Below are 23934 nucleotides of genomic sequence, written 5' to 3' on the forward strand. Positions count from 1 at the left end.
TATTGTACAAATTGATGGATTTAAAAGAGTGTCTGTCCTTCTAAATAGTTTGTGTATGTTTCTCGAGAGATTTTTGATCATTAGCTTAATTCTTTTACGTATGTCAGTGTGAGCTAAAAATTCTCATAGTAATTAACTAGTGTCCCGTTGTAAAATTTGACGGCGGTTAAGCATGTTGTTTGGACACCCTTGAAAGCGGTTGTTGTTGCAAATGAATAAGTCTTGATAGCGAATAGCGAAGCATTAAGCATTAAGATTTGATAAGCCACATATTTTGACAGTCCATGATAGTTAAGATTCAAGAAACATTACATGTGTTCGTGTTGAAAAAAGTTGGATAATTATTATCACGTAACATATGGCAGAAAATGAACGCTTCAATATGGGCCAAGGAATCGGCATATATTTAATGAGAAAAAATTATCGAATCGCTTATAGCTAGATTACATTAACTGAAATATAATTCCTACAGCTACCAAATGTCATTATTAGTATCCATAAGGGTGCAGCGATGAGAGATCATATACTTGAAAATTATAAGCTCCTGGGGCATCTAAATAATGGTCGTAAATTTGAAAATTCTAATGGCTTAATCACTGTTCAAAAACGTCAATAGATAGTAAAGCTATATTCCCAAACCATCTTGACGCATATCACTTGATCATCATCCTTTGTACCGCAGGATCTCATAAACACATTGCTCATTCTTTGTTGTGAAACTTCACAACTTTTGGATCCAAACCATGTTCATGATAAAATAGAAAGTGCCTTGCTAAATTCAATTGACACAATGGACATCTAAAGTTTATAGCCCATAACAAAGGATTACTTTCAGTTAAACCACTTACTATCCCCATTCTTCTGAAGCACTTGAAATGGAAATAATGTTCACATGGTAACAATAAAACCTCCGAGTCATCAGAATACGCATCCAAACACAACACACAAAAATCCTCAGACACCAAGTCTGGTTTCTCTGATTTCAGTTTCCCAAATTTGGTGAAATCATTAAAACTTCTTGACTTTGATGTTGGCTTGTAACTTTGAGCCAACAATGTATCAAAATGTGGTACATATTCATCCACATCTGTTCTGGTAACTCTAGTGTATTTTTTGGTTTCTTTCGCAGCTCCTTGTTGAATTGCACGCTCTCTATCAAATCGATCATTGTTTCGTCTTGCTAACCAGTGGAAAAATTCTTGAACTGCAAAACCAATACCTCCTGCTATAAACCACCTATTAAAATGTTAGTATTATAATAATCTACAGAGGTATGCCTTATTTATTACTCACGGAAGGGAGGGGATCATAAAAATAATGACCACAATAACCAAAAGAAAGAATTGAAAACAGAATACTTTTCTAAAATTTGTTGAAACTTTTGAATAATCACCAAGCTCAATATCACACCATTTCTTAATCAACAAATTATAACTGTATTTCAAAGGCCAGTATGAAAGAATAGCCCAAAATAGTCCGAGAATAAAACATATTGGAATTAATATGAGATATGGGGATTTTTCTGTATAATGTTTTGGAGGAGAGTTCCTTGTTGAGGTGTCATGGTGTGGATAACTTTCTGGATGAGTTGAAAGTGTCAGGGTACCATTATTTGAATCCAGTTCATCTGAACCATGGGGTAACTTCGTATCCTTATCAATTATGGTAGCTGTATGAGGTGAATGTAAAGCTGTCTGATTTACTGGGGTCTCTGAGCCGCCTAAATGAAATTCATATGGTGTACGAGACTCGGCATTGGGGAGTGGAACAGCATTGACATGAAGGGCTAGTAACCACAGAAAAATTAACTTTGTTGTTTTCATTTCGAGTTTGATTGGTAAGTCAGCTTGATATGGATCAACTAGCACAGAACCTGTATGGTATTTGCATATTGTTTGGGTTTATATCAGCCTCTCGAGTCATATAACAACTCTGAGTGGATAATTCTCAAGGGTGTCTGAAGAAACATCTCAAATCACAGCATGATGTAATGGTCTGGTTAGCCGTGTCAACAGCAGTCAAATATCAAGTTATTGGCGTAGTCGTTCATAGATTGGAAGTTCAATCGATCAATTCCACTCACAATATGTTGAGAAATTTTTGACGTTGAATCATCTCAACATACAAGTTCGCGAATCCGCGAATTCATTTTACAGAACAGGTGAATCCACAACAAACAATTTCATACATTTGAAAAGTAAGACACATACTTATATAACCAACTGCTTTTTCTCATTTCTATAATAGTAGATTTCTATTTACTTTATCAAACATAAAATCATTAAAATTGAACTTTTTTCGGAAACATATTGTAGAAAATATAATCAGTCCATTGTTCAATCTTGATTGTCAATTTTGTATAATTCCTTAACGAAATTCTCACCCCAGAAAGCACTGGTGTATTTGGAAATATAGTTGAACAATTTAGTATGGTTGGCCGCTCTCTTCTCATCTGGCAAGGTTAGACTTTCGTGAATGGCTTGAGCTAATTCATCAGTATTCCAAGGGTTAACTATCAATGCACCATTCAATGATTGAGCAGCTCCAGTAAATTCTGAAAGAATCAATGAACCTTTTAATTCTTCTTGACATGCAATGTATTCATAACTCACCAAGTTCATACCATCTCTTGTTGAACTGACAAGGCAAACATCACTCACACTGTACAACGATATAAGCTCATCAAATGGGATAGATTTATGCATAAAATGAATTGGTACAAATTCAACAGTACCAAATGTACCATTGATTCTTCCAACTAATTCATTAACAGTAGCTCTTAAAGATTGATATTCTTCAACATCACCTCTTGAAGGAACAGCTAGTTGGACCAAAACAACTTTACCAATCCATTCCGGATGCTCATTCAAGAAAACTTCGAAAGCATGTAGTTTTTGAGGAACACCCTTGATATAATCCAATCTATCCACACCAACAATAATTTTGGTATCTTTGAATTTCTCCTTAAGAGCAGTAACTCTTTTGATAACTTCTGGTTTTTTCAAACCTTCAGTGAAATTACCAACATCAATACCAATTGGGAAGGCACCGACATTAACATAACGACCTTTATATTCAACACCATTTGGTAAAGTCTTGACACCCAATATTCTTTCGACCGATGACAGAAAATGTCTTGCATAATCATAAGTATGGAATCCAATTAAATCACAACTTAAAACACCCTTCAGGATTTCTTGTCTAACAGGCAAAATTCTATAGATTTCTGAAGATGGGAAAGGTGTATGTAAAAAGAAACCCAACTTGACATCTTTGATTCCTCTTTTTTGAATTTCATCTCTTAGTAATTCGGGTAATAACATCAAATGATAATCATGGACCCAAACAACATCACCATCTTTGACATGTTTCATAATTTCAGTTGCAAAAGCTCTGTTTGCTTCATTGTATGCAGCCCAGGCATTTTCATCAAAATTTATTTCACCAGGATGGTAATGGAACAATGGCCACAAGATTGAATTTGAGAACCCATTATAATGTAGTTCGGCAACATCATCATTAAGGAAAACTGGTGATGCATTGAATTTTTCATCTAAATCTTTCGTAACTTTAGCTTGGTCCTTTTCAGGAACTTCCCATCCAGGCCAACCAAACCATTGGAAAGTACTTGTTTTCTTTAACCCTTGTAAAGCGGTGACTAGCCCACCAGAGGACATATTATATTGATATTGACCATCTTCAGTTTTTTTTAAAGTGACAGGTATTCTGTTTGAAACGACTAGGACGTTACCAGGAGGTGACATGATGTGTTTATTTTGTGAAAATGAGTTGTTGTAATACTTGTGATGACTTTCAAGTAGATGACAATAGTACAAAGTGAAGGACGACTCTGAATTGTAGTTTATTGAAACTTGTTTTCAACAGGAATTGGTGGTTTCTTTATAAAAGGTTACGTTCTTGCTATGTCGCATGTGTACTTTCAAGCAATAGAAGCACACAGAAAGGATGGCCTCAGCCAATGGGCCCAAAACGGAATCCGCCCGTGTCGAAATGGCAGCTGATCTTGATTTCTAGATTGCTGCAAAGAAACATGGGCTATTAAATTAGGCTAAAGAGAATGTTGATAGCTACTGGCTAGTGAAGTTTGTTGAGTTGACATTTATAAGATTAAGGTAAGCTATGGAATTTTGGTTTTGATTTTGAAAGTTCAAGGGGTCTTCAAACCAGCACTTGCCGAGTTGCGTCTCAAAATCGGAATCTAATCAACAACTAGTATTCCTCTTATTAGATCCTGTACATAATCCATTTTCAAATGATTGGGATCTGTCAGATTTTCATTGGATAAAACAATCTTCTAAAATACATTCCCGGATTGTTCTGTAATAAGCCCTCCAATTTATCCGATCTCTTTTTCAACTCCCTAGTCATATCTTCAACATGGACATTATGCAAATCTTTCGATCCAACCGGTTCCAAATCTCTTAACTCCCTTATCAATTGGTCACTTTCCTTTTTCATTGACTTCCTAACTGCCCACTCTCTTTGTGGTGCTATAATGACAATTGAAATGAAGAATAGTAACCCACCAAAAATCTGAGTATATAAAAATGGATTAGAAATTGTATAATCTCTTAATGCTAATGCAATAACTTCGACTGGTAATGAAAAACAACCAATCCCCATATTCAAAATGGCCCAAGCAGAAGCAAACTCTTCAATGTTAAACGAATCAGCTATCATCACAATGTTCATAACATTACCAACACCAATAGTTGCACCAATTAACAATCCACAGAATAACAAGGAAATAAATGTTTTAGCGTTGATCCAAAATGCAAGGATAAATATAGTTAAGAGCAAATCCAAAACAATTGAATAGTTTATTCTTCCAACCCATCTATCTGAAACAAACCCCATCATTGGTCTACCTAATGTTTGTGCAGCATTGATCAACGCAGTTAATGTTGATGCTTGACTTGTTGAAAGACCCATTGTTGTGGCATAAGTAGCATATGAAAATATAACCAGATTATATCCGATAATACCCATGGCGAACCATAAAGTAATGTACCATAGTGACTTTCTTTCCAAAACTTTTTTACTAAACATCAATTGAGTATTCTTTTTCAAATTTTGAAAGTTCAATTTTTCTCTTTTAAATGGTTTTCTTTGCTTTATGAAGAAAATAGAGATAGCCATTGCAAAAAGAGTTGTAAGTCCAACCATTCGTAGAGCCCATCTTTGATCACCAGTTCTCTTGATAGTTGCATTAACAGAAACGGAATAAATAACACCACCAAGACCTGTACCACCATATGAAATCCCCGAAGCAATGGCTCTTTTCTTCAAAAACCATGTTGGTATAACATTACTTGCAGGGACGAATAAAAATGCATAAGAAACACCAACAATCACACCTTGACACACATAAAGATGCCATATTTTAGTTGCGAATGAGGCCAATAAATAACCTAGAAAATGTGTAACACAAGCAATACTCATTGTTAGCTTGAAGCCAATCATTTTCATCAAAATCATAGCGAATGGTGCACAAAATTGAGCAGTGAACACAATCAAACCAGCGATTAATGCATAATCATATGCTGTAGCATTAGTGAAAACATTATTTGATAGATAATATTCTAAGAAAATACCATACCCAGCATTGGCACCCCATGTACATGCTTGAATAGCTGTAACACACGCAACACAAACCCAACCATAACCACCGTCTGGGGGAAGATCTAATTGACCTGTTGACTTATTTGTGAAAATTCTCTCCACGTTGGAAGTTGCTCTGTCTAATGGCTGTTCTTCAGCTTCGTATTGCTCTTCTTCTAGTCTATCAAGGGATGCATCTTCACCTGTCTGACTAGAGCCTCTTCTTTCTGTTCGACTTTCATTCAAAAAAATGGCATCGGCGACTGATAATTGACGAGTCAATTCTTGGTTCAACTCAGTTTGGTCACGAGCTGATAAATTGGATCGATCACTTTTCACTGATGATGTTCTTGATAGTGAAGAAAACCTTCTTCTTCCTGAAGATGTTCTCCTTATTGATGAAGTTGTACTATCTGATCGTAGTTTTGGATGTGTTTGGTTATTAAGATCAGCACTCTGCTGAGATTCATTCAACTGAACAGGATTAAACTCAGCATCGTGTGATACAGCTGAGCTTAATGTTGATTGTGTGTCATCTCCATCATCTTCGTTCCTGATTGTGTTTTCATTGTCTATATCAATATCTTGCATCTGGTAGTCGTTTTGACTCGTTGGCTTGGAATTTGGCATAATTAGTGAAAAGTCTTTCTCATTCAATCTCACTGTGTGAACTGAGTTTTCTCACCAAGCGTACCAGTAATTCAAATGGTTTGATGATAGTGAAACCTTCTCAATGACCTTTTGTGACTAATGACTAATACACACTCCAAAGAATGAAAAAGAACATTTACAAAATTCACTACAGACTCAAATTGAAATTTTTGGACTTTAGAGAGCTCCAGCGCTTTTACGTCCTTTTTCGTCCTGTGAAAACATTTAGCCGGCCTATCGAGACTGGTGTTGGGATGTAGGAGATTTACCCTCGATCATGTGATCTCAAGCTCCCGGATTTCGTACCACGCTAAAAAGAGGTATAAACAAGAATAAATAAGATACGCGCGTAAACAATCAAATCAATCTTCGAAAAAGCCAGGTTGAAGATTCGAAAGAAGACCATAAAATGAGTGCGAAACAACAGGCAAAAGAACATTCACTTGATATTCCCCACATTTCTTGTATTGAATTTCCTTTAAAGGTGAAAAATGTTGAAAAGGCGTTCGATATGGTTGGTGGTGCTGACAACATAATACAGTCATGTTTGGATGATCAAGTTCCATTAGAATTAAGATTCACTAAAAATATTTATGAGCATCCAGTCAATGCTAAAGTTAACAAGCGTGAACATATTTTGATCAAGATTTCAGTGCCTAAGAAAGAATTCAATGAAAATAACAGAAATATTCAAAAGACGTTGGAACAATTACACACAAATGGTAAAAAACAAATACATATAACACCACTTGCCATCATTAATAAAACATTCAGATTTAGAGAAATGTCAGATTTCCAATATCAAGTCAAAAACAGTGAATATGTTCAACAAGTTAACGAATCAATACATTCTCTGAACTTTGATAAAATAAAAGAACTCAGATTTGAACAAGATACAAGACCTTGGGACTTTGATGTGAAAGATAAGCAATTGTTTGACCTACCTCCACCCCCAAGATTCTCTTCAATTCCGCTACCTTTCAATTACCATTACAAGAAAAATGCAGCCTCTGTTGTAAAAGAAGGGAAATTGACAAGAAAGAATAAACACATCAAATTGAACTCCATAATTATAAAATTCAATGATGAAGCACCAAAGCAACCTTCAATTGAATTATTAAACCAACTCAAAGTTTTTCAAAGTGAACAAGATAATCCATTCTTCAAAGATACAATTATAACATTAGACATTCTAAAGAAACTATTTGATGAGAAACCAATATGGATAAGAAAACACTTGGAAGCAATTTTACCAAATCCATTGAAACCTTGTTTGAAATATGCCCTACCACAAATTTCATATTCATTTACAAAAGGCCCTTGGAGACAATCTTATATAAAATTCGGTATAGACCCAAGAACTTCTCCAAAGTATGGGAAATATCAAACAGAAGGATTTAGAGTTCCGAATTATTTCCAAAAAATTCCAAAAGGTTTCATGTCTGAAATACCTAATGGCGTTTCAGCTTCATTCCAATTCGATGGGACTCAAGTGCCGTTGACACTTTCTTTCCAATTGGAAAATATTCTTGATGAACAAGTGCAAGACTTACTTAAAAAGGCCATAATAAGAACAGAGTGTGATTTTCAAGATGGTTGGTATGATGCATTATCCATGTTTAAAGTTAGAAGATTGATGAGATATAAGTTAAAGGTGCTAGTTGATGGTGGAAGATTTGAATCTGATAAAATCTCTCATATAATGAACAATCTACAAGTACAAGAAGCCAATAATGAGAAAGATGATGGAAGTGATGATGAAGATGAAATAGAGGATGAGGAAATAGAGGATTATGAACTTGATGTCAAGGAAGCTAATTACGATGAAATTGTGAAATATTTGGAGAAATTCAATGAGCGTGGAGCTACACAAATTAAAGAGCTATCGAGCTTGATCAAGCAAAAAGATCTTGATATCTAAATGCATTTTATGATGTGTATATTAGTTGTAGTGTATATCGCGGTTTGAAGCACTGTTTCTATTTTCGCGAATTCTCTTCACAAGTGAAAAAAAAAAAATCAAAAGTGAACGAAAAATCAACATCAAAGAAGCTTTAGTATATTGAAAAGACATCCAACCCGCTTTTTATCCCCCATTCCACGTCATATACACAAATATGCTCAAACACACATCTAACAGGATAATAAGCTGTCCAAGCATACTGGGGAGAAGATGGGCATCATCTGGTTTTGGGGGTGCTAAAAACTCTAGTGATTCCACATTACCAAGAAGACCAATGAAAAAAATTAAATTAGGTAAAGCAAGACCAGCTATTTATTACCAATTCAACTGTAAAACAGAATTAAGTGATGGTAGTGTTGTCATTAGAAGATCCCAATATCCAAAAGATGAATTAAGATTGATTCAAGATCAAAGAAATAATCCATTATGGAATCCAAATAGAGCAGACTTAGAAGTTGTTGATGCTAATGCCGGTGGTAGAATGGCTAGATTTAGACAAAGATATGCACAATTTGATGTTGAAGAAAGCATCAAAGAAGATATTGAAAAGAAACAAGCCCAAGAAGGTGAAAAAGCTACTAAGGTTGAAGAAACCGCAGAAGCAAAGGAAGAGAACCAAGATGAAGAAGTTGATTCAATGATGATGGATGAATATTTGGAATTGTTAGGTCAAAATGTTCAAGAAGTTCAAAAAGGTGGTAAAGTTGCTACTAAAGCAAGTAGAAGAAGAAAGTGAGTTGAGTAGCTGGTGTATAAATACATTTGATCATATAAATAAAGTTGTATATATTTCGAAATTTCATGAAGCTAAAAGTATAAGGATGTAGCTGTATGTAAATACCCACCACCAAACACAACACCTTTCTTATAGCTTACTAACAAAGTATTAGATGTAGTTGAAAGATACACTAATTTTGAAGCCAGAACTCATATTTTGTGGTCCCGAACATTTCAGATTTTTCTATTTACACTTTTGTAAAAGACATCTCTCTTGAATCTTCCAAACCAAAAACAACCAAGCAGAAGCATTTTAATTACAAATATCATGGGTAGTGTATTTTTGCCTCATTTGCATACAGGATGGTAAGTGTGCTTTCTTTTAAACTCTTACAGCCAAGGGATCGATTAACTAACAATTATTTAGGCATGTTGATCAAGCCATTCTTTCAGGTAGGTAATATGATGATACTCAGATCAAACAACGTACTAACGGTTTTACAGAGGATGATAGAATTGTCGTGATACGATTTGGTAGAGATTGGGTAAGTTTTTGGTGAACACTTACATGCTTGGGATTTGTACTAACAAATATTTTAGGATAAAGATTGTATGTTGATGGATGAAATATTATATGGTATTGCTGAGAAGGTATCTAATTTTGCTGCAATTTACCTATGCAATATCGATGAAGTTCCAGACTTCAACGAGGTATGTGTTACTACTTTTCGGGCTATTTAAGAAGAATACTAACTCCAAAACACCAGATGTATGAATTATATGACCCCATGACGGTAATGTTTTTCTTCAGAAATAAACACATGATGTGTGATTTTGGTACAGGTGATAACAACAAGATGAACTTTGTTATTGATGATAAGCAAGAGATGATTGACATAATTGAGACCATATATAGAGGTGCTAGAAAGGGTAGAGGTTTGGTGGTTTCCCCAGTACAGTATACAAGAAGATCCTAATGAATGATGAATAACAAGTCACAATCTATTGGTAGTATTTCAAATTAATATTCATCGTGATTGAAGGACGAAAGAGAAGGGTTTCTTGATTCATTCTCTTCTATTGGTTCATTATCAAACCCTGATGTGAAACTTCGTACTACAATTACTCATGACCGGATCAAGAACACTCCAAACCGAATACCTAATATAGTAAAATGGGTTTAATTATGAATATATCTCTTCAGATAGCGGTATTGACTCATTTATTACTCATTTTACGTGGTTATCTACAACCCTTTATGCTATATTTACCCGGACATGGAGCTTATTACTTCGCGAATTCGTTAAATGTATTTTTTTTTTGCCTGGTGTCAAAGAATTTCAAAAAAAAACTGTCGAACTCATCAATTGAAAAAGTGTTGATCTTGAAAACCAATTTAAGGAGCAACTAAACTCTCTCCAATCCAAGTGTTGTTTTGAGCACAATTTCACACAAATTTGTTAACCCATTGACCAAGTTGAAGGTCGACAAATTGTTATTTAAAAGATATTTCTCTTCAAGCTTTATTCCTTCAAAAGCTAGAGTGTTAAAGAAACAAACCAAAATGTCAGGAAAACCATCCCAAGTTGAATTTTCTCGTGAAAACCTTGAAAACGTCTTGAAACGTCGTTTTTTCTTTGCCCCAGCATTTGAAATCTATGGTGGTGTCTCAGGTCTTTATGACTATGGTCCACCAGGTTGTGCCTTCCAAGCCAACATTATTGACATTTGGAGAAAACATTTCATTTTAGAAGAAGATATGTTGGAAGTTGATACCACCATGTTGACTCCTTATGAAGTTTTGAAAACTTCAGGTCATGTTGATAAATTCTCTGATTGGATGTGTCGTGATTTGAAAACTGGTGAAATCTTTAGAGCTGATCATTTAGTTGAAGAAGTTTTAGAAAGTAGATTAAAAGGTGACAAAGAAGCTAGAGGTTTAGTTGATAACGCTAATGCTGATGCTCAAGAAGATGCTGACAAAAAGAAACGTAAGAAGAAAGTTAAGGAAATCAAAGCTGTCAAATTAGATGATGAAGTTGTTCAAGAATACGAATCTGTTTTAGCCAAGATTGATGGTTACTCTGGTGAAGAATTAGGCCAATTAATGGTTAAATACAACATTGGTAACCCAGTCACTGGTGAAACTTTAGAAGCTCCAAAAGCTTTCAACTTAATGTTTGAAACTGCTATTGGTCCATCAGGTCAATTGAAAGGTTATTTAAGACCAGAAACTGCTCAAGGTCAATTCTTGAATTTCAACAAATTGTATGATTTCAACAATTTGAAAATGCCGTTCGCTTCAGCTGCTATTGGTAAATCTTTCAGAAACGAAATTTCTCCAAGAGCTGGTTTATTAAGAGTTCGTGAATTCTTGATGGCTGAAATTGAACATTTTGTTGACCCAGAAAACAAAAAACATGAAAACTTTTCAGAAGTTGCTGATGTTAAATTAAGATTCTTACCAAGAACTGTTCAACAAGAAGGTTTAACCACTCCAATTGAAACCACTATTGGTGAAGCTGTTAAAACTGGTTTAGTTGATAACGAAACTTTAGGTTATTTCATTGCTAGAATCTACCAATTCTTGATGAAGATTGGTGTTGACCCAGAACGTTTACGTTTCCGTCAACATTTAGCTAATGAAATGGCACATTATGCTGCTGATTGTTGGGATGCTGAATTACACACCTCTTATGGTTGGATTGAATGTGTTGGTTGTGCTGATAGATCAGCTTATGATTTAACTGTCCATGCTAACAAAACCAAAGAAAAATTAGTTGTTAGACAAAAATTAGATACTCCAGTCACAGTCACTAAATACGAATTAGATTTAGAAAAGAAAAAATTCGGTCCAAAATTCAGAAAGAATGCTCCATTAGTTGAAGATTGGTTATTATCAAGAAATCAAGATGAATTAGTTAAATTGAAAGAAGAATTATCTAGTAATGGTAAAATCACCTTCAAAATCCCAGAAATCGAAGACCAAATTGAGCTAGACACAACATTCATCACCATTGAACAAAGAACTAAAGTTGAACATGTTCGTGAATACACTCCAAATGTTATTGAACCATCATTTGGTATTGGTCGTATTATTTATTCCATCTTTGAACATAGATTCTGGTCAAGACCAGAAGCTACTGAAAGAGCAGTTTTATCATTCCCACCAATTGTTGCACCAACTAAAGTGTTGTTAGTTCCATTATCAAACAACGAAGATTTACAACCAATTGTTAAACAAATTTCTAAAACTTTAAGAAAAGAACAAATTCCATTCAAAGTTGATGATTCAGGTGCTTCTATCGGTAAGAGATATGCTCGTAATGATGAATTAGGTACTCCATTCGGTATCACTATTGATTTCGAAAGTGTTAAAGATGGTTCAGTTACTTTAAGAGAAAGAGATTCTACTAAACAAGTTAGAGGTGATGTTAAAGATATCATCAAAGCTATTAGAGAAGTTACTTATAACGGAGTCTCATGGGAAGAAGGTACCAAAAACTTGACTCCATTCGAAACCAAAGTTGATGAAGAATAAATCCAATTTTTCTGATGCTCCTTGTATAAATTAATATATCTCCAAGTGTGTTTTTGGTAATATCCTGTACTTGTAGGGCATAATCGCTATTAAATCATCATCACATCCGAACATCAGTTGAAGTTTTTTTTTTTTTTTTTTTTTTTGCTTTTTGAAAAGAATTGACCTATACAATTCAAGACAAACATAAGTCAAATTTGATCTCTTTAAACGCTCTCCAAATCCCCAAAATGTCAACTAAAGAAGCTGCTAAAGTCCTAGTGAAATTGTTGGAACAAGTTCCAAAGGAAAAATTAACAAGTTTGTCTTTGAAAGAAGTTCAGCTAAATAGATATAGACCAGTTGCCGGTTTAAAGAATCCAGAAAAGCTTAAAAAGGCTTCAATCTCTGAAATTGTCACAAAAGCTAATCCATATTCTATCAAAGAACCACAATTAAAGAAAAAAGAGGAATTCACAGAATCAGACATATTACAACAAATTCAAGCTTTGAAAAGTATAAGTAGTAATCAATATAGAGATTACTATTATCCTGGAGATAAATTGATTAGACCACAAGGTAATCCAGATTATTATGAAAGATTACTTGCTGAAATCAGTGGTGAAGGTAAAGAAAACTTGTTCACAGGTTTGAGAACTGTTGTTTTAGGTAAATAAGGTAAAGGCTTTGTAACATAGATTAAATAGGCGAGTTTTTGAATGGTTTATTGTACATATATTAATTGTTTTGAGCATGTAATTGAAATATAGACATTTGTTTTGATGGATCATTTCTTTGCAAAGTTTACTATTGGTTTTGTATCTCTTATTGTCAAATCTGATGATTGTTCTTTGGCAGGAATAGCATCTTGATCTTTCTCATATTCAACAAATGCAACACCTCTCACAGCAACTAACCTTACCTCCACAAATCCACTAAATTTTTCAAATATTTCAACAAGTTCATCTTTCGTAACTTCTTTAGGTAGACCTTGTACTAATAGAATTTTATTTGGAGGTAAGTTTTCAAGTTTAACTTTAGGTCTCTTGACAGGTTGTTGTTCCTTCTTCTTATCTTCTTCCTCTTTATGTAGCTTACGTTTATTCAAGTACTCTTCATATTCTTTCCCTACTAGTTTATTCTCCACTGACGCATTTGAACTACTTTTTGCAAAAGCTAACTCCAATTTTTTTTCAAATAATTGTGTTCCATTCAACTCTTCAATTGCCTTCTTTGCCTGTTCTTCACCTTCCAAAGCGACAAACGCCTGTCCTCTCATTTTGAGGTTCTTGTGTGCCGTTATACTCAGTATTGGGCCATATTTCTCAAAGAGTTCTGATAGTTTTGACTTTATTGTATTGATTGATACTTTCTCATTTATGTTTCTCACATAGACACTAAAAAGAGCATTAGTCTTAGGAACTCAAGACAGTTTTCTCATTCACACATACGTATCATTGAAGTCATACGATTCAGTAGTCATTTCGTTATTGTTTGTCTTCTCACAAACTTGTATAAAACCATTTCACGCTCTTCGATCTAAACATTTTACAAGAATCTCGCATTTCAGGGCTTCAAACCATCTGAAAAAAAAACAAGACAGATAGATTCGTTGTTTACTATGTGAAATCAAGTCGAAAAACTCACAATCTCACTCAGGAAGCTTTTCATTCCCAACTAATAATTGCTCTTTATGAACCAGGAGACTGTTGAGTTGCTTCAAGGCGCTCGTAATGGCGGCGGTGATGATGGTTCCATGAAATGGGTTGATGAGCCAATAATACCCAAGAAACCATACCTTGAAGATATACAAACAGCGGATGATACACTAAAAGATGATTTGATAAAAGCCATGTTGGATATACGTGCTTTGGCTTCCAGTGATCCTCAAATGAGTCGGTCTACTGTCAAAATTTTGCTAGATTTCGTTGAATGGACCGTGACTGTGGAAAAGAGAAATGCATTGGTGTTTACAGAAGCAATGGCTGTTAAATACATTCTTTATCTCATCCAAGAGAATATCTTTTACTCGGTGGATAGAGAGGACAAAAGCTTAATAGTTGGTTTTGAAACCCTCAAAGAGATTGCAACCTCAATTGTGTCATCATCATTATCATTGAAGAAGATTGATTTCAGAAATACTACTATTTTCACTAAACTTCAACTACTCAATGTTGATTTACAACTATTACGGGATGGTAAATTTGAAAATAAAACAAATGTTCTGGCTAGGGTGAAGAGAATATTGTTGACTGAACCAGCTGATTTTGATCCTAATGACACAGCTACTCAACCAGTGAATCACCTGCCTGTGGAAGGCATGGAAGATGAACATTTTGATAGCTCACCCCCAATAGACTCATCAGTTGAAGGTGATAGAGACGAGTCGAATCATTCAAAAGACTTATCAAATGTCAATGTTCTGACCCAGTCTACTCAAATCAATACTATCAACAAAAGCTTAGATCAATCGAGAGTAGATGTTCATGCCACCTCAAGTTCGAATGGTGATTCCCAACAATCAAAAGATAGTCACAATGGAGAACACTCTCGAAGGGATTCACTAAACTCCAAATCTTCTAGAATAAAGAAGTATGCTAAAAAGATTCAAGATGCTCAGCTCCGAAATGAATTGCTACATTTAGCTGAAGAATTACAGGCAGAGGATAACTCCAAAACTTCATTTGTCGATGCATATAATCAAACAGAAACTGCGTTCAAAACTATATTGCAAAACCTTGATGCTTTTAAAAGTGTTCAATCCAATCTACCATCCATACAAACATTTGTTGAAGCAATAGGATTATCAAATGATACGGACATTTCCATAAGGTCTACAGAATCATCACGAATTGTCAGCAATGAATCACAAGAGCCAGTACAACCCCTAACTCAGCAACACATAGATCAAATAAGGAAAGATATTGGCGCGGAAGCTTTAGAAAGAAAAGAATCTACAAAAGTTATATCAAATTATTTAGATAGACGGATCAATAAGTTGTCTATCGAAACGAAAACACTAAGGGAAAACCTCAAGGCATTTAACAGATCGGAGGTTGAAGTGTTAAATATCAAGGAATTATTGAACAAACTCAAAGACTCGTCCGTCTCTAAACTAGACCATCAGGCAATTGTTCGAAATCTTGAAAGCAAAATAAATAATATTGAAGATGTTAAGCACCAAATGGAGGCTGGCTTACTGTCTGTTACCTCAATTGGAGACCAAACTAGTACCACAGTCAAACGTATGGAAGCTTTGGAAAGGGAAAACAGAAAGCTTTCTAATCAAATGATAAGTATCAATAATTATTTCCTAAAAGTTTATGATGCCCAAAAGTCAAATATAGAAATGATTCAAAATTTTCACAAAATGTTAGACGCTATTGAATCCAGGTCTTCAGCAGGTTCAATCAAGCTTGAAGGGTTTTCTGCTGATCTTCAAAAAATACAAGGCGATATTCGCAAGATGAATGATTTCCAAGGCTCCACTTCAAAAACTCTTAAAACACTCGCAAAGCAAAATTCGAGTGGAGTTTTTGATTTTGCTGCTTATAAACAAATAGCAGATAAAAACATTGAAGATGTTAAACAACAAGTTCAAATAATAGATGAAACTCTTCAAAAAAAAATAGATTATGACAACACATACATCAATGAAAAGTTTGACAAAGTTGGTATTGAAATAGAAAAGATCATTGCAAATCAAACAAAATTGATGAAAGAGTCGAAACCAGAAAATTCTTCAAGGTTACATCAACTGAATAGTTCACCACCACCAATGAATCGAAACCAATTGATAAGGCAAGGAGAAACTTCTAAAAAGGACCTCAGCTCTTCTCCTGAATTACTCAGCGAGAAAGTATTTCATCAAACGTCGGTGCCTCGTCCTAGTCTTTCTCAATCTCAATCTCAACCTCAACCTCAACCCCAACCCCAACAACGACGTGCACCTGTTCCTTTATCGTCAAAAGGTCCTCAAAACACAAAGAAAAGAAATATGCAAATTTCACTGTCTAATTCAATAAGTTCAAAGATCACTGGTCTTTTACAAAGGAATAAAAAGGATAAGGAACCAAAAACACCACCCAGAAAGAGAAGCAGGTCTCCAAGTACTCGTGAGGGTTCTGAAGGATTGAAGCATATTAAATTATTCAGAGCAATTGATGATTGAGAAGTGTGCATGAATAAATACTAATGATCACCGTAACTACGCGTAGTCTTCACAAGATTCTATTTGAAAATCATCTATTACTCTATTTATATGCAGATATTAAATTATTAAAACATTAAAGGTCTTTACTATGAGACCCGTTTGAAGAAGACTTGACACTTAATGATTTCTCCTTCTTCATGTTCTCGGTGGCTTTGTCCTCATCGTCATATTGGTGAACGTAATCATCTAGTGCCAATTCTTCTAAATCATCCGGGATATCTTCACCTTCATCATCCATAACTTGAGGTAACACCAAGTTTAAAATAGTGGCAATAATACCACCAAGGGCATAACTTGATTCCATAATGACAGTAATAGCATCCAAGAACCCAGTCAATGCATGGTTATTACCAGAATATGAGAAAACATTTTCAAACCAATTTGGAACCAAAATACAACCGATACCTGGCAAGATAGCAGCTGTTAAAACAAATCTATCTCTTCTAGTGAATGGAGAATTGGAAATAATTTTCAACCCAGAAACTGCAACAGATGTGAATAAAAATGAAGTCATACCACCTAATACAGGTTTTGGGATTGCAACTAAACTAGCCGCGAATTTTGTGAAAATACCCATAATGATCAAGATACAACAACACCAATAACCAGCGGTTCTATTAGCACATTTTGTAATTGAAATAACACCGTTATTTTGCGCAAATGTGGACATTGGAGTGATTGTACAAAGACCAGCTATAATACTATTGAACCCATCCCCTAAAACACCACCTTGAATTCTTGATTCATATAATGGACCTTCAACTTCTAATCTTGAAACCTCGGCAGTTGCAGTCAAATCGCCAATTGTTTCCATAACTAAAACAACATAAACAACAAGCATTGGTAAAACTGCTGGACCATAAACTGTCATTTTGAAAGTGGTTGTCCAAACGAAACTTGCAGCAGGTGCAGCATCAATACTTGATTTATCAAAATAACCACAAGCACCTGCAACGATACAACCAACTAATAATCCCAGAATAACTGAGCAAGATTTCATGATTGGAGCACCCCATTTTTCTGAAATGATGATTGTCATATAAACCAAGAATCCCAACCCAATGAATTGAGGACTACCAAATTTAGCAGCTTTTGGAGCACCTTCAAAAGGACAAATACCATCAACACATCCGGAACCACCAACCCAATCTTGGAAACCAGATTTAATCAATGAAATACCCATCAATAAGACAACAGTACCAGTAACAGTTTGTGGGAATAATTTCTTCAAAAATTTTGGTGGGATAAATGAGAAACAAACCTCTAATAACCCACATACACATGATGTACCAATGATAGCACCATAACCATCAGGACAAGGCAATGGGGTACCATCATCAGAAGATGGACAAAACCCAGTTTTGTACATGACTGGTAAAATTTTCTGAACAACGACAATAACACCAAATGAACTACCAACAACTGACAACATACCTGACCCCAGATAGTATGGTGTACGATATATGTGGAATCTAGTGATTTGGATCATTGATAAGAATCCACTGATGATTAAAGAAGCAGTGACTAAATATTGTTGTTGTTGAGCAGTGAAGTTTGCAGATGATGAAACAATTATTGGAGGTGTAATGATACCTGCAAGCATCGCTAATGAATGTTGTAAACCCAGGATAAAACCTAGCAAAATTGGCATTTCTGAGTCTAGACCGAAAAATGGTTGTCTCACTTTATTCTTCTTCATGAATGGTAGTTGAGGAGTGAATAGATATTTGTAGTCATAATCACCAAGCACACCATCTTTAGTGGTTAATTTGTGGACTAGTTTCCGTATGACAGTTCTTCCTTGAGCTGATGAAGAGCCCATGATTGTTTTTGATTGATAATTATTAAGAGAGGACTCTATAGCATCCTCTTTTCCTTTATATCAAGATGACAGGTATATTTTATTCAGGGTTCTATTGTCACCTTTTTATATTATACTATGATGATTTTAGAAAATTTTTTTTTACACACCGGTTTTAAAAATCCAACGGCTTTAACTTTTTACGTCAAAAATTACTGCAATCGAAACGAGTCAAAAAAAGAAAAAGCCTGAGAGATCGCGAAACTTGAGCTTGAACAATAGTGTGGTGCTTTTAAGATAAGTTCATTGGCTGACAAAAGCCATTATTGGAAGCTGATGTACATAAAATAAGGATAAAAGGTATATAATTAAGGCCTCAGAAAAAATAAGTGGGTTCTCAAAAGCCCTAGACTCGTTGCAAAAGGATGTTGAAGACCAGAATACTTCTGATGGGTACTACAATGGACAAAGCATTATTGGAACCAATGCTAGAGACTGGTCTTGTGTTGTGTGAGTTCAAATGTATATAGTCTAGCACATTGTGTATGAACAATACTAGTAGTCATCTCATGAGACAGAAATTGAGTCTGTACCAGATTAAATTCTCATTGAATACTAAACAACTCATGATGATATTTCGACAGAAAAATTGAATCATTTTACAAAAACTATATAAAGAAAGGGATTCGCATACTACGAAAAACTTTGCCGACAAAATTTATATTCAAAAATTTCCCATCCTATTTATGCAATGATGATTTGAACTCAGCTGGTCGCAGGATCATTCATCATTGTTCGGGGGTTCAATAGGTGGAACAAAAATACCGATGGAACATCACAAGTTATAACTTATAGACTTATCATGAACAAAGTGAACATATGAAAAACAGCAATCCCAGCGTCACTACCGGGAATGATTCCCAGTAGTACGTAAACGGGATGATAAACACCAAGTAATAATATCCCAGCATAAATCTCATTGGAACCAGAATTTCTAATGAATGATTATTCAACACCTTTCTTCTTTGAAACCAATAACGGAATGGAAAGTAAACACCAGCTTTATTGAAAATGAAATTATCAGAGCTTTGTAAATCATCATGACTTGAATGCAGTTCTGTAAAGATGACATTTTGCTTAAACTTCAACAACAAAGTTTGTGTTTGTGGTTTGGATAGAGTGTCAAACGATTTAGTGGACTCTCCAAAACAAAAAGTATTTAGTTCAACCAAGAATTTTATAACACCAGCAATGGTATAGTTACCGAATTTGATACAACCTTTTGGATCAATGAGATTTGAAGACATAGTGAACAAATGGATGGTGTTGTAATCAATCATATTAGTAACATCCATGGTGTCTGTTGAAGCTTGTGTTGTAATCTTTCCTTGTTGATGGCGGTCATGATGATTCTGATTGGTACCTATCTCTTGGAAGTGACTGGTAGTTTGAGCTTGAGATTGTTGGCTGCTGTTATTGGTGGTGCTTTGAGCTTGAATCTGACGGAGCATTTGGTGAGATGAGTTGTATTTGATATTTTCTCTTGATTAGCCTTGATCATCATTGCAAAATTGCGGATGGGATGGGTTGATGAGGAGAATCTTAAGCAAGTTTTTTAGTCTTTTAAAAAGTTGAAACAAACAATATGATGAATCCATCGGTAATAAATGTGTCGACTATATGTAGTTTTCTCAACAACACTCACTCTTTGTGTAAAATGATGGCCACAAAAACGATGGCTGGTACAAAAACAACAAATGCCAAATCACCATACCAACCGGCAAGTACCAGCAGCTTAAGCGACATCTCGTTCTTTAGCCATTTAAGTTTCTCTGAAGGGACTGGACAAGCATTGTGAAGCGTTAATATTCAATTCGTTAAAGTTCAAGTTTGGATGAAAATCTCTACAAAAGTTGAAGGTTCGCGAATGGCCAAATCTTGACACCTTCGCGAATTGAAAACCTGGGGTATAAGCTGAAACATTTAACTTCGATTAACTCTCGAATCACATAACAAATCAGCAAGAGTATGTGCATAAAGTACTTCTTGAAGTCATAGTGGTGATTAATCATAAATCTTATATCTAAAAATCACTGAAAGATAGCGCTTAATCTGCTCTCTCATGGCCGCTGAATTCCTTCGCGAATTGTCCATGAACAGCGTGATTCTGATCGACCAGCTTAGTATTATCATAAGGTACTGCAGACATTGAAACACAAGCGTCAAGTGCCAGCAATTATAATGTTGTAGCAGAGTATTGTACAACACGTCTTGAAAGCATTCTTCCTCTCTCATTGACGAGATCTTTGATAGATCTCAATTATCAATGCTCTTGAGTATCACACCCCAACACCAGCACAGAGATTTCAGATTTCACCTTCACGTTCACCATCAAGTTGAAACGTTTCTCTCCTACTCAAAGCAACGCGTGTCATTGGCCAGTCGACAAGACTATTCCATGGTTCCTGAACAACTGTCACTTGTGCGTTATCTTCTTGTCACATGTGAAAACACATTTGCAGTGTTTTGATTTCACGTTGAGTTTTGAGAAACGTGCAGTTGGCACACGTTTTGTTACAGAAACCCAAATATGACACTTTGGTGAAGATCCAGCGCTTGATTCTAAGCTGATTCTGGTGAATTACACGTGGAAGCTTACTAGATGAGGATGGTAGAAATGGAAATGAAGAGTGAACGCGTGAATGGTGGACGTGATGTATATATAGCGCTAAAGGTGCTCTTCACTTTGAATAACGTTTGCTCTTTGAATGGTGTTGAAGACGCTATAGACTGATTTCAACAATCAAATATGAGTTTCAAGAACATTATCCTTGATAATTCTGTCTACTACAAGGACACAGTCCAATCTCACTTATTCAACAGTGCTCACTATCTTTCAGATTCAACTTATGCTCAATATTTGAAGTTTGCTGCTGTGGTTTTAACTGGTTGTTCATTCTACTTGTACTTTTTGGCAAATGAAAAGACAAGATCTTTCCTAGTCTTTATTTGGGCATGTTTTGTGAAACCATTTACTCCATCTAATAGAAAAGTTCACAATGATCATCAAAATAACTTGGAATTGTTCTACAAAACCCAAGCTAAATTTTATGATACTACTAGAGAAGTTTTGCTACAAGGTAGGGAAAATGCAATGAAATTGGCTTTCTCACATTTAAGAGCTGATCATAAAACTAGAAAATTGGTTTGGATCGATATTGGAGGTGGTACTGGATTAAACATTGAAAAAATGGATCAATATGTTGCTAAATTGAATGACAATTTTGAAGCTGTTTATTTAGTTGATTTATCTCCTTCATTATGTGATGTTGCCAAGGGAAGAGTCGCTAAGCATGGCTGGAAAAATGTTCATGTTATTTGCGGTGATGCTTGTGATTTTGAAATCCCACACCAAGAAGTTGACTTGATCACTTATTCATACTCTTTGTCTATGATTCCATTATATCATTCTGCAATTGATCATGCTGCAAAATTCTTGAAACCTGATGAAGGTATCATTTGCTCTGTTGATTTTGGTGTCCAATCAGATTCAACTTCAATTGGCAGAACTAATACACTCGGTGGTTTAGTTAATCGTCATGTTCCTTGGTTTTATAGAACGTTTTGGAGAATCTGGTTTGAATGTGATAAAGTGTTTTTGGATCCTTCAAGAAGAGAATATTTGGATTATAAATTTGGTACTTTAAAATCAACAAATTGTTACAACAGTACTTTAGGTCAAATTCCTTATTACATTTGGCTAGGTGTTAACAAGCAACATGATTCACAATTGATGTACAGATTCAACTCATTAGCTACTGAATCTCCATACTTAGCACCAATTGATCCAAAAAAATCTGGTGCCATTAATAAAGATGCACCAACAAGTAAAGCTCTGGAAGCTGCTTTGGATAATGTCAAGAAAGGATTACCATACCCATCATTATTTTACCAAAAACAAACATGGAGAGTTTATTATGATGAATTGAGTGATGATTATGAATGTTTCAAAAATCAATATATTTATGCATTCACATGGGAAGATCCAAGAGAAGATGCAAAAATTTTGAACTTGACTTCAAAGGACACAGTTTTAGCAATTACATCTGCTGGTGACAACATCTTGTCTTATGCTTCTTTAGGCTCCAATGCTCCAAAAAGAATCCATGGTGTTGATTTGAACCCATGTCAAGGTCATTTGGTTGAATTGAAATTGGCTGCATTGACAGCTTTATCCCATGAAGAAACATGGAAATTGTTTGGTGAAGGTAAAATTGAAAACTTCCAAGAGTTATTAATTGGAAAATTAGCACCACATCTTTCTTCTAATGCGTTCCAATATTGGATGGAGAAAGGTCCAAAAACTTTTAGTATTACTGGTAAAGGTCTTTATGATACTGGTTCAACAAGATGGGCTTTGAGATTGGCAAGATATGTTTTCAAAATCACTGGCTTATCTTCAAAAGTTGAAGAATTATGCAATGCAAAGACATTGAATGAACAAAAAGAAATCTGGAATACTTCAATTCGTCCTGTTTTATACAGTGCTATTGTTGGTAAGATCTTTGTTGGTAATCCAGTCTTCTTGTGGAAAGCTTTAGGTGTTCCAGCTAACCAAGCTGCTATGATGGATGCTTCAATTTTACAATACATTATTGATACCTTGGATCCAATCATTGGTCGTTCATTAGTTTCAAGTGATAATTATTTCTATTATTTGACTTTAAAAGGGCATTATACTCCAAAGAATTGCCCAGATTATTTAACAAAATCAGGTTTCAAACAACTTACAAAGACTTCAAATTCACCATTAGAAGGTATAAGATTACACACCGATTATTTAAACAATGTTTTAGCAAGATTAACCAAAAAAACTATCTCAGTTGCAGTTATTATGGATCATATGGATTGGTTTGATCCTGAAGGTAAAGAAGTTGATGATGAAATTGACGCTCTCCATAGTGCTTTATGTGATGGTGGTCGTGTCATGTTGAGAACTGCTGCTCAAGTTCCATGGTATATCAAACATTTTGAAGCTAAAGGTTTCAGCTGTACTGCTGCTGCTACTAGATATTCTGGAACTTCAATTGATAGAGTAAATATGTATGCTTCAACATGGATCTGTACAAAGATTCCAACTAAAAAGGAACGTCAAATGAGTACTTTGACTTTGAATAAATAGGATGGCCAGTTGATCTGATTATCCCTAGAGATGAATAAAATGAATGTTATATAAATCAGATATTGTAGAAATCGTAGACTGTAGTCGAGCTAGGCTGAAGCCAGCCTAGGTGCACCCTGCCCGTGCATATAACAATCCAGCCTAAAAAGACATCAATACAAGGGTAGCGTTTAAGGATACCGTCTCCTTAATTATAATCCAATCATCTTTCATCTACCCTCCAAATAGCACCAATCCAATTGTAGCTGATGTCATTAGAAGGTAA

General features: G+C 35.1%; 13 protein-coding genes across 13 annotated transcripts; 7 read left to right on the forward strand and 6 right to left on the reverse strand.

The window, feature by feature from the left end:
• Positions 1 to 472: 472 nt before the first annotated feature.
• WICANDRAFT_79374 (uncharacterized protein) lies at positions 473 to 1823 on the reverse strand (the record flags this gene model as incomplete). The annotated part of the gene is made up of 3 exons (XM_019184879.1): positions 473 to 553; positions 849 to 1236; positions 1294 to 1823. The coding sequence occupies 3 exons, from the start codon at positions 1821 to 1823 to the stop codon at positions 473 to 475; spliced, it is 999 nt and encodes a 332-aa protein (XP_019038035.1).
• Positions 1824 to 2336: 513 nt separating this feature from the next.
• Positions 2337 to 3764, reverse strand: TPS1 (alpha,alpha-trehalose-phosphate synthase (UDP-forming) TPS1; the record flags this gene model as incomplete). Its single annotated transcript, XM_019181885.1, has 1 exon — positions 2337 to 3764. The coding sequence occupies one exon, from the start codon at positions 3762 to 3764 to the stop codon at positions 2337 to 2339; it is 1428 nt and encodes a 475-aa protein (XP_019038036.1).
• Positions 3765 to 4287: 523 nt separating this feature from the next.
• ESBP6 (Esbp6p) lies at positions 4288 to 6252 on the reverse strand (the record flags this gene model as incomplete). Its single annotated transcript, XM_019185735.1, has 2 exons — positions 4288 to 5933; positions 6033 to 6252. 2 exons carry the CDS (start codon positions 6250 to 6252, stop codon positions 4288 to 4290), a joined length of 1866 nt encoding a protein of 621 aa, XP_019038037.1.
• A 430-nt stretch (positions 6253 to 6682) lies between these two features.
• On the forward strand, positions 6683 to 8194 carry TFC1 (transcription factor TFIIIC subunit TFC1; the record flags this gene model as incomplete). Its single annotated transcript, XM_019185728.1, has 1 exon — positions 6683 to 8194. One exon carries the CDS (start codon positions 6683 to 6685, stop codon positions 8192 to 8194), a length of 1512 nt encoding a protein of 503 aa, XP_019038038.1.
• A 196-nt stretch (positions 8195 to 8390) lies between these two features.
• MRPL36 (mitochondrial 54S ribosomal protein bL31m) lies at positions 8391 to 8972 on the forward strand (the record flags this gene model as incomplete). Its single annotated transcript, XM_019181868.1, has 2 exons — positions 8391 to 8753; positions 8820 to 8972. The coding sequence occupies 2 exons, from the start codon at positions 8391 to 8393 to the stop codon at positions 8970 to 8972; spliced, it is 516 nt and encodes a 171-aa protein (XP_019038039.1).
• Positions 8973 to 9281: 309 nt separating this feature from the next.
• On the forward strand, positions 9282 to 9930 carry DIB1 (U4/U6-U5 snRNP complex subunit DIB1; the record flags this gene model as incomplete). The annotated part of the gene is made up of 5 exons (XM_019182025.1): positions 9282 to 9319; positions 9381 to 9406; positions 9458 to 9498; positions 9554 to 9664; positions 9721 to 9930. 5 exons carry the CDS (start codon positions 9282 to 9284, stop codon positions 9928 to 9930), a joined length of 426 nt encoding a protein of 141 aa, XP_019038040.1.
• A 587-nt stretch (positions 9931 to 10517) lies between these two features.
• On the forward strand, positions 10518 to 12494 carry GRS1 (glycine--tRNA ligase; the record flags this gene model as incomplete). Its single annotated transcript, XM_019181942.1, has 1 exon — positions 10518 to 12494. One exon carries the CDS (start codon positions 10518 to 10520, stop codon positions 12492 to 12494), a length of 1977 nt encoding a protein of 658 aa, XP_019038041.1.
• A 153-nt stretch (positions 12495 to 12647) lies between these two features.
• On the forward strand, positions 12648 to 13150 carry CBP6 (Cbp6p; the record flags this gene model as incomplete). Its single annotated transcript, XM_019182751.1, has 2 exons — positions 12648 to 12842; positions 12942 to 13150. Exons 1-2 carry the CDS (start codon positions 12725 to 12727, stop codon positions 13148 to 13150), a joined length of 327 nt encoding a protein of 108 aa, XP_019038042.1. The 5' UTR covers positions 12648 to 12724.
• Positions 13151 to 13260: 110 nt separating this feature from the next.
• MUD1 (Mud1p) lies at positions 13261 to 13956 on the reverse strand (the record flags this gene model as incomplete). The annotated part of the gene is made up of 2 exons (XM_019185736.1): positions 13261 to 13870; positions 13925 to 13956. 2 exons carry the CDS (start codon positions 13954 to 13956, stop codon positions 13261 to 13263), a joined length of 642 nt encoding a protein of 213 aa, XP_019038043.1.
• Positions 13957 to 14166: 210 nt separating this feature from the next.
• Positions 14167 to 16644, forward strand: WICANDRAFT_63342 (uncharacterized protein; the record flags this gene model as incomplete). The annotated part of the gene is made up of 1 exon (XM_019183528.1): positions 14167 to 16644. The coding sequence occupies one exon, from the start codon at positions 14167 to 14169 to the stop codon at positions 16642 to 16644; it is 2478 nt and encodes an 825-aa protein (XP_019038044.1).
• Positions 16645 to 16759: 115 nt separating this feature from the next.
• On the reverse strand, positions 16760 to 18508 carry WICANDRAFT_33279 (nucleobase:cation symporter-2 family protein; the record flags this gene model as incomplete). The annotated part of the gene is made up of 1 exon (XM_019182052.1): positions 16760 to 18508. The coding sequence occupies one exon, from the start codon at positions 18506 to 18508 to the stop codon at positions 16760 to 16762; it is 1749 nt and encodes a 582-aa protein (XP_019038045.1).
• Positions 18509 to 19347: 839 nt separating this feature from the next.
• On the reverse strand, positions 19348 to 19998 carry WICANDRAFT_84555 (uncharacterized protein; the record flags this gene model as incomplete). Its single annotated transcript, XM_019185729.1, has 1 exon — positions 19348 to 19998. One exon carries the CDS (start codon positions 19996 to 19998, stop codon positions 19348 to 19350), a length of 651 nt encoding a protein of 216 aa, XP_019038046.1.
• Positions 19999 to 21296: 1298 nt separating this feature from the next.
• Positions 21297 to 23669, forward strand: WICANDRAFT_79385 (class I SAM-dependent methyltransferase; the record flags this gene model as incomplete). The annotated part of the gene is made up of 1 exon (XM_019184880.1): positions 21297 to 23669. One exon carries the CDS (start codon positions 21297 to 21299, stop codon positions 23667 to 23669), a length of 2373 nt encoding a protein of 790 aa, XP_019038047.1.
• Positions 23670 to 23934: the final 265 nt, after the last annotated feature.

This window comes from Wickerhamomyces anomalus (genome assembly GCF_001661255.1).
Source record: "Wickerhamomyces anomalus NRRL Y-366-8 unplaced genomic scaffold WICANscaffold_4, whole genome shotgun sequence".
In the NCBI taxonomy this organism is placed as follows: domain Eukaryota; kingdom Fungi; phylum Ascomycota; class Saccharomycetes; order Phaffomycetales; family Wickerhamomycetaceae; genus Hansenula; species Hansenula anomala.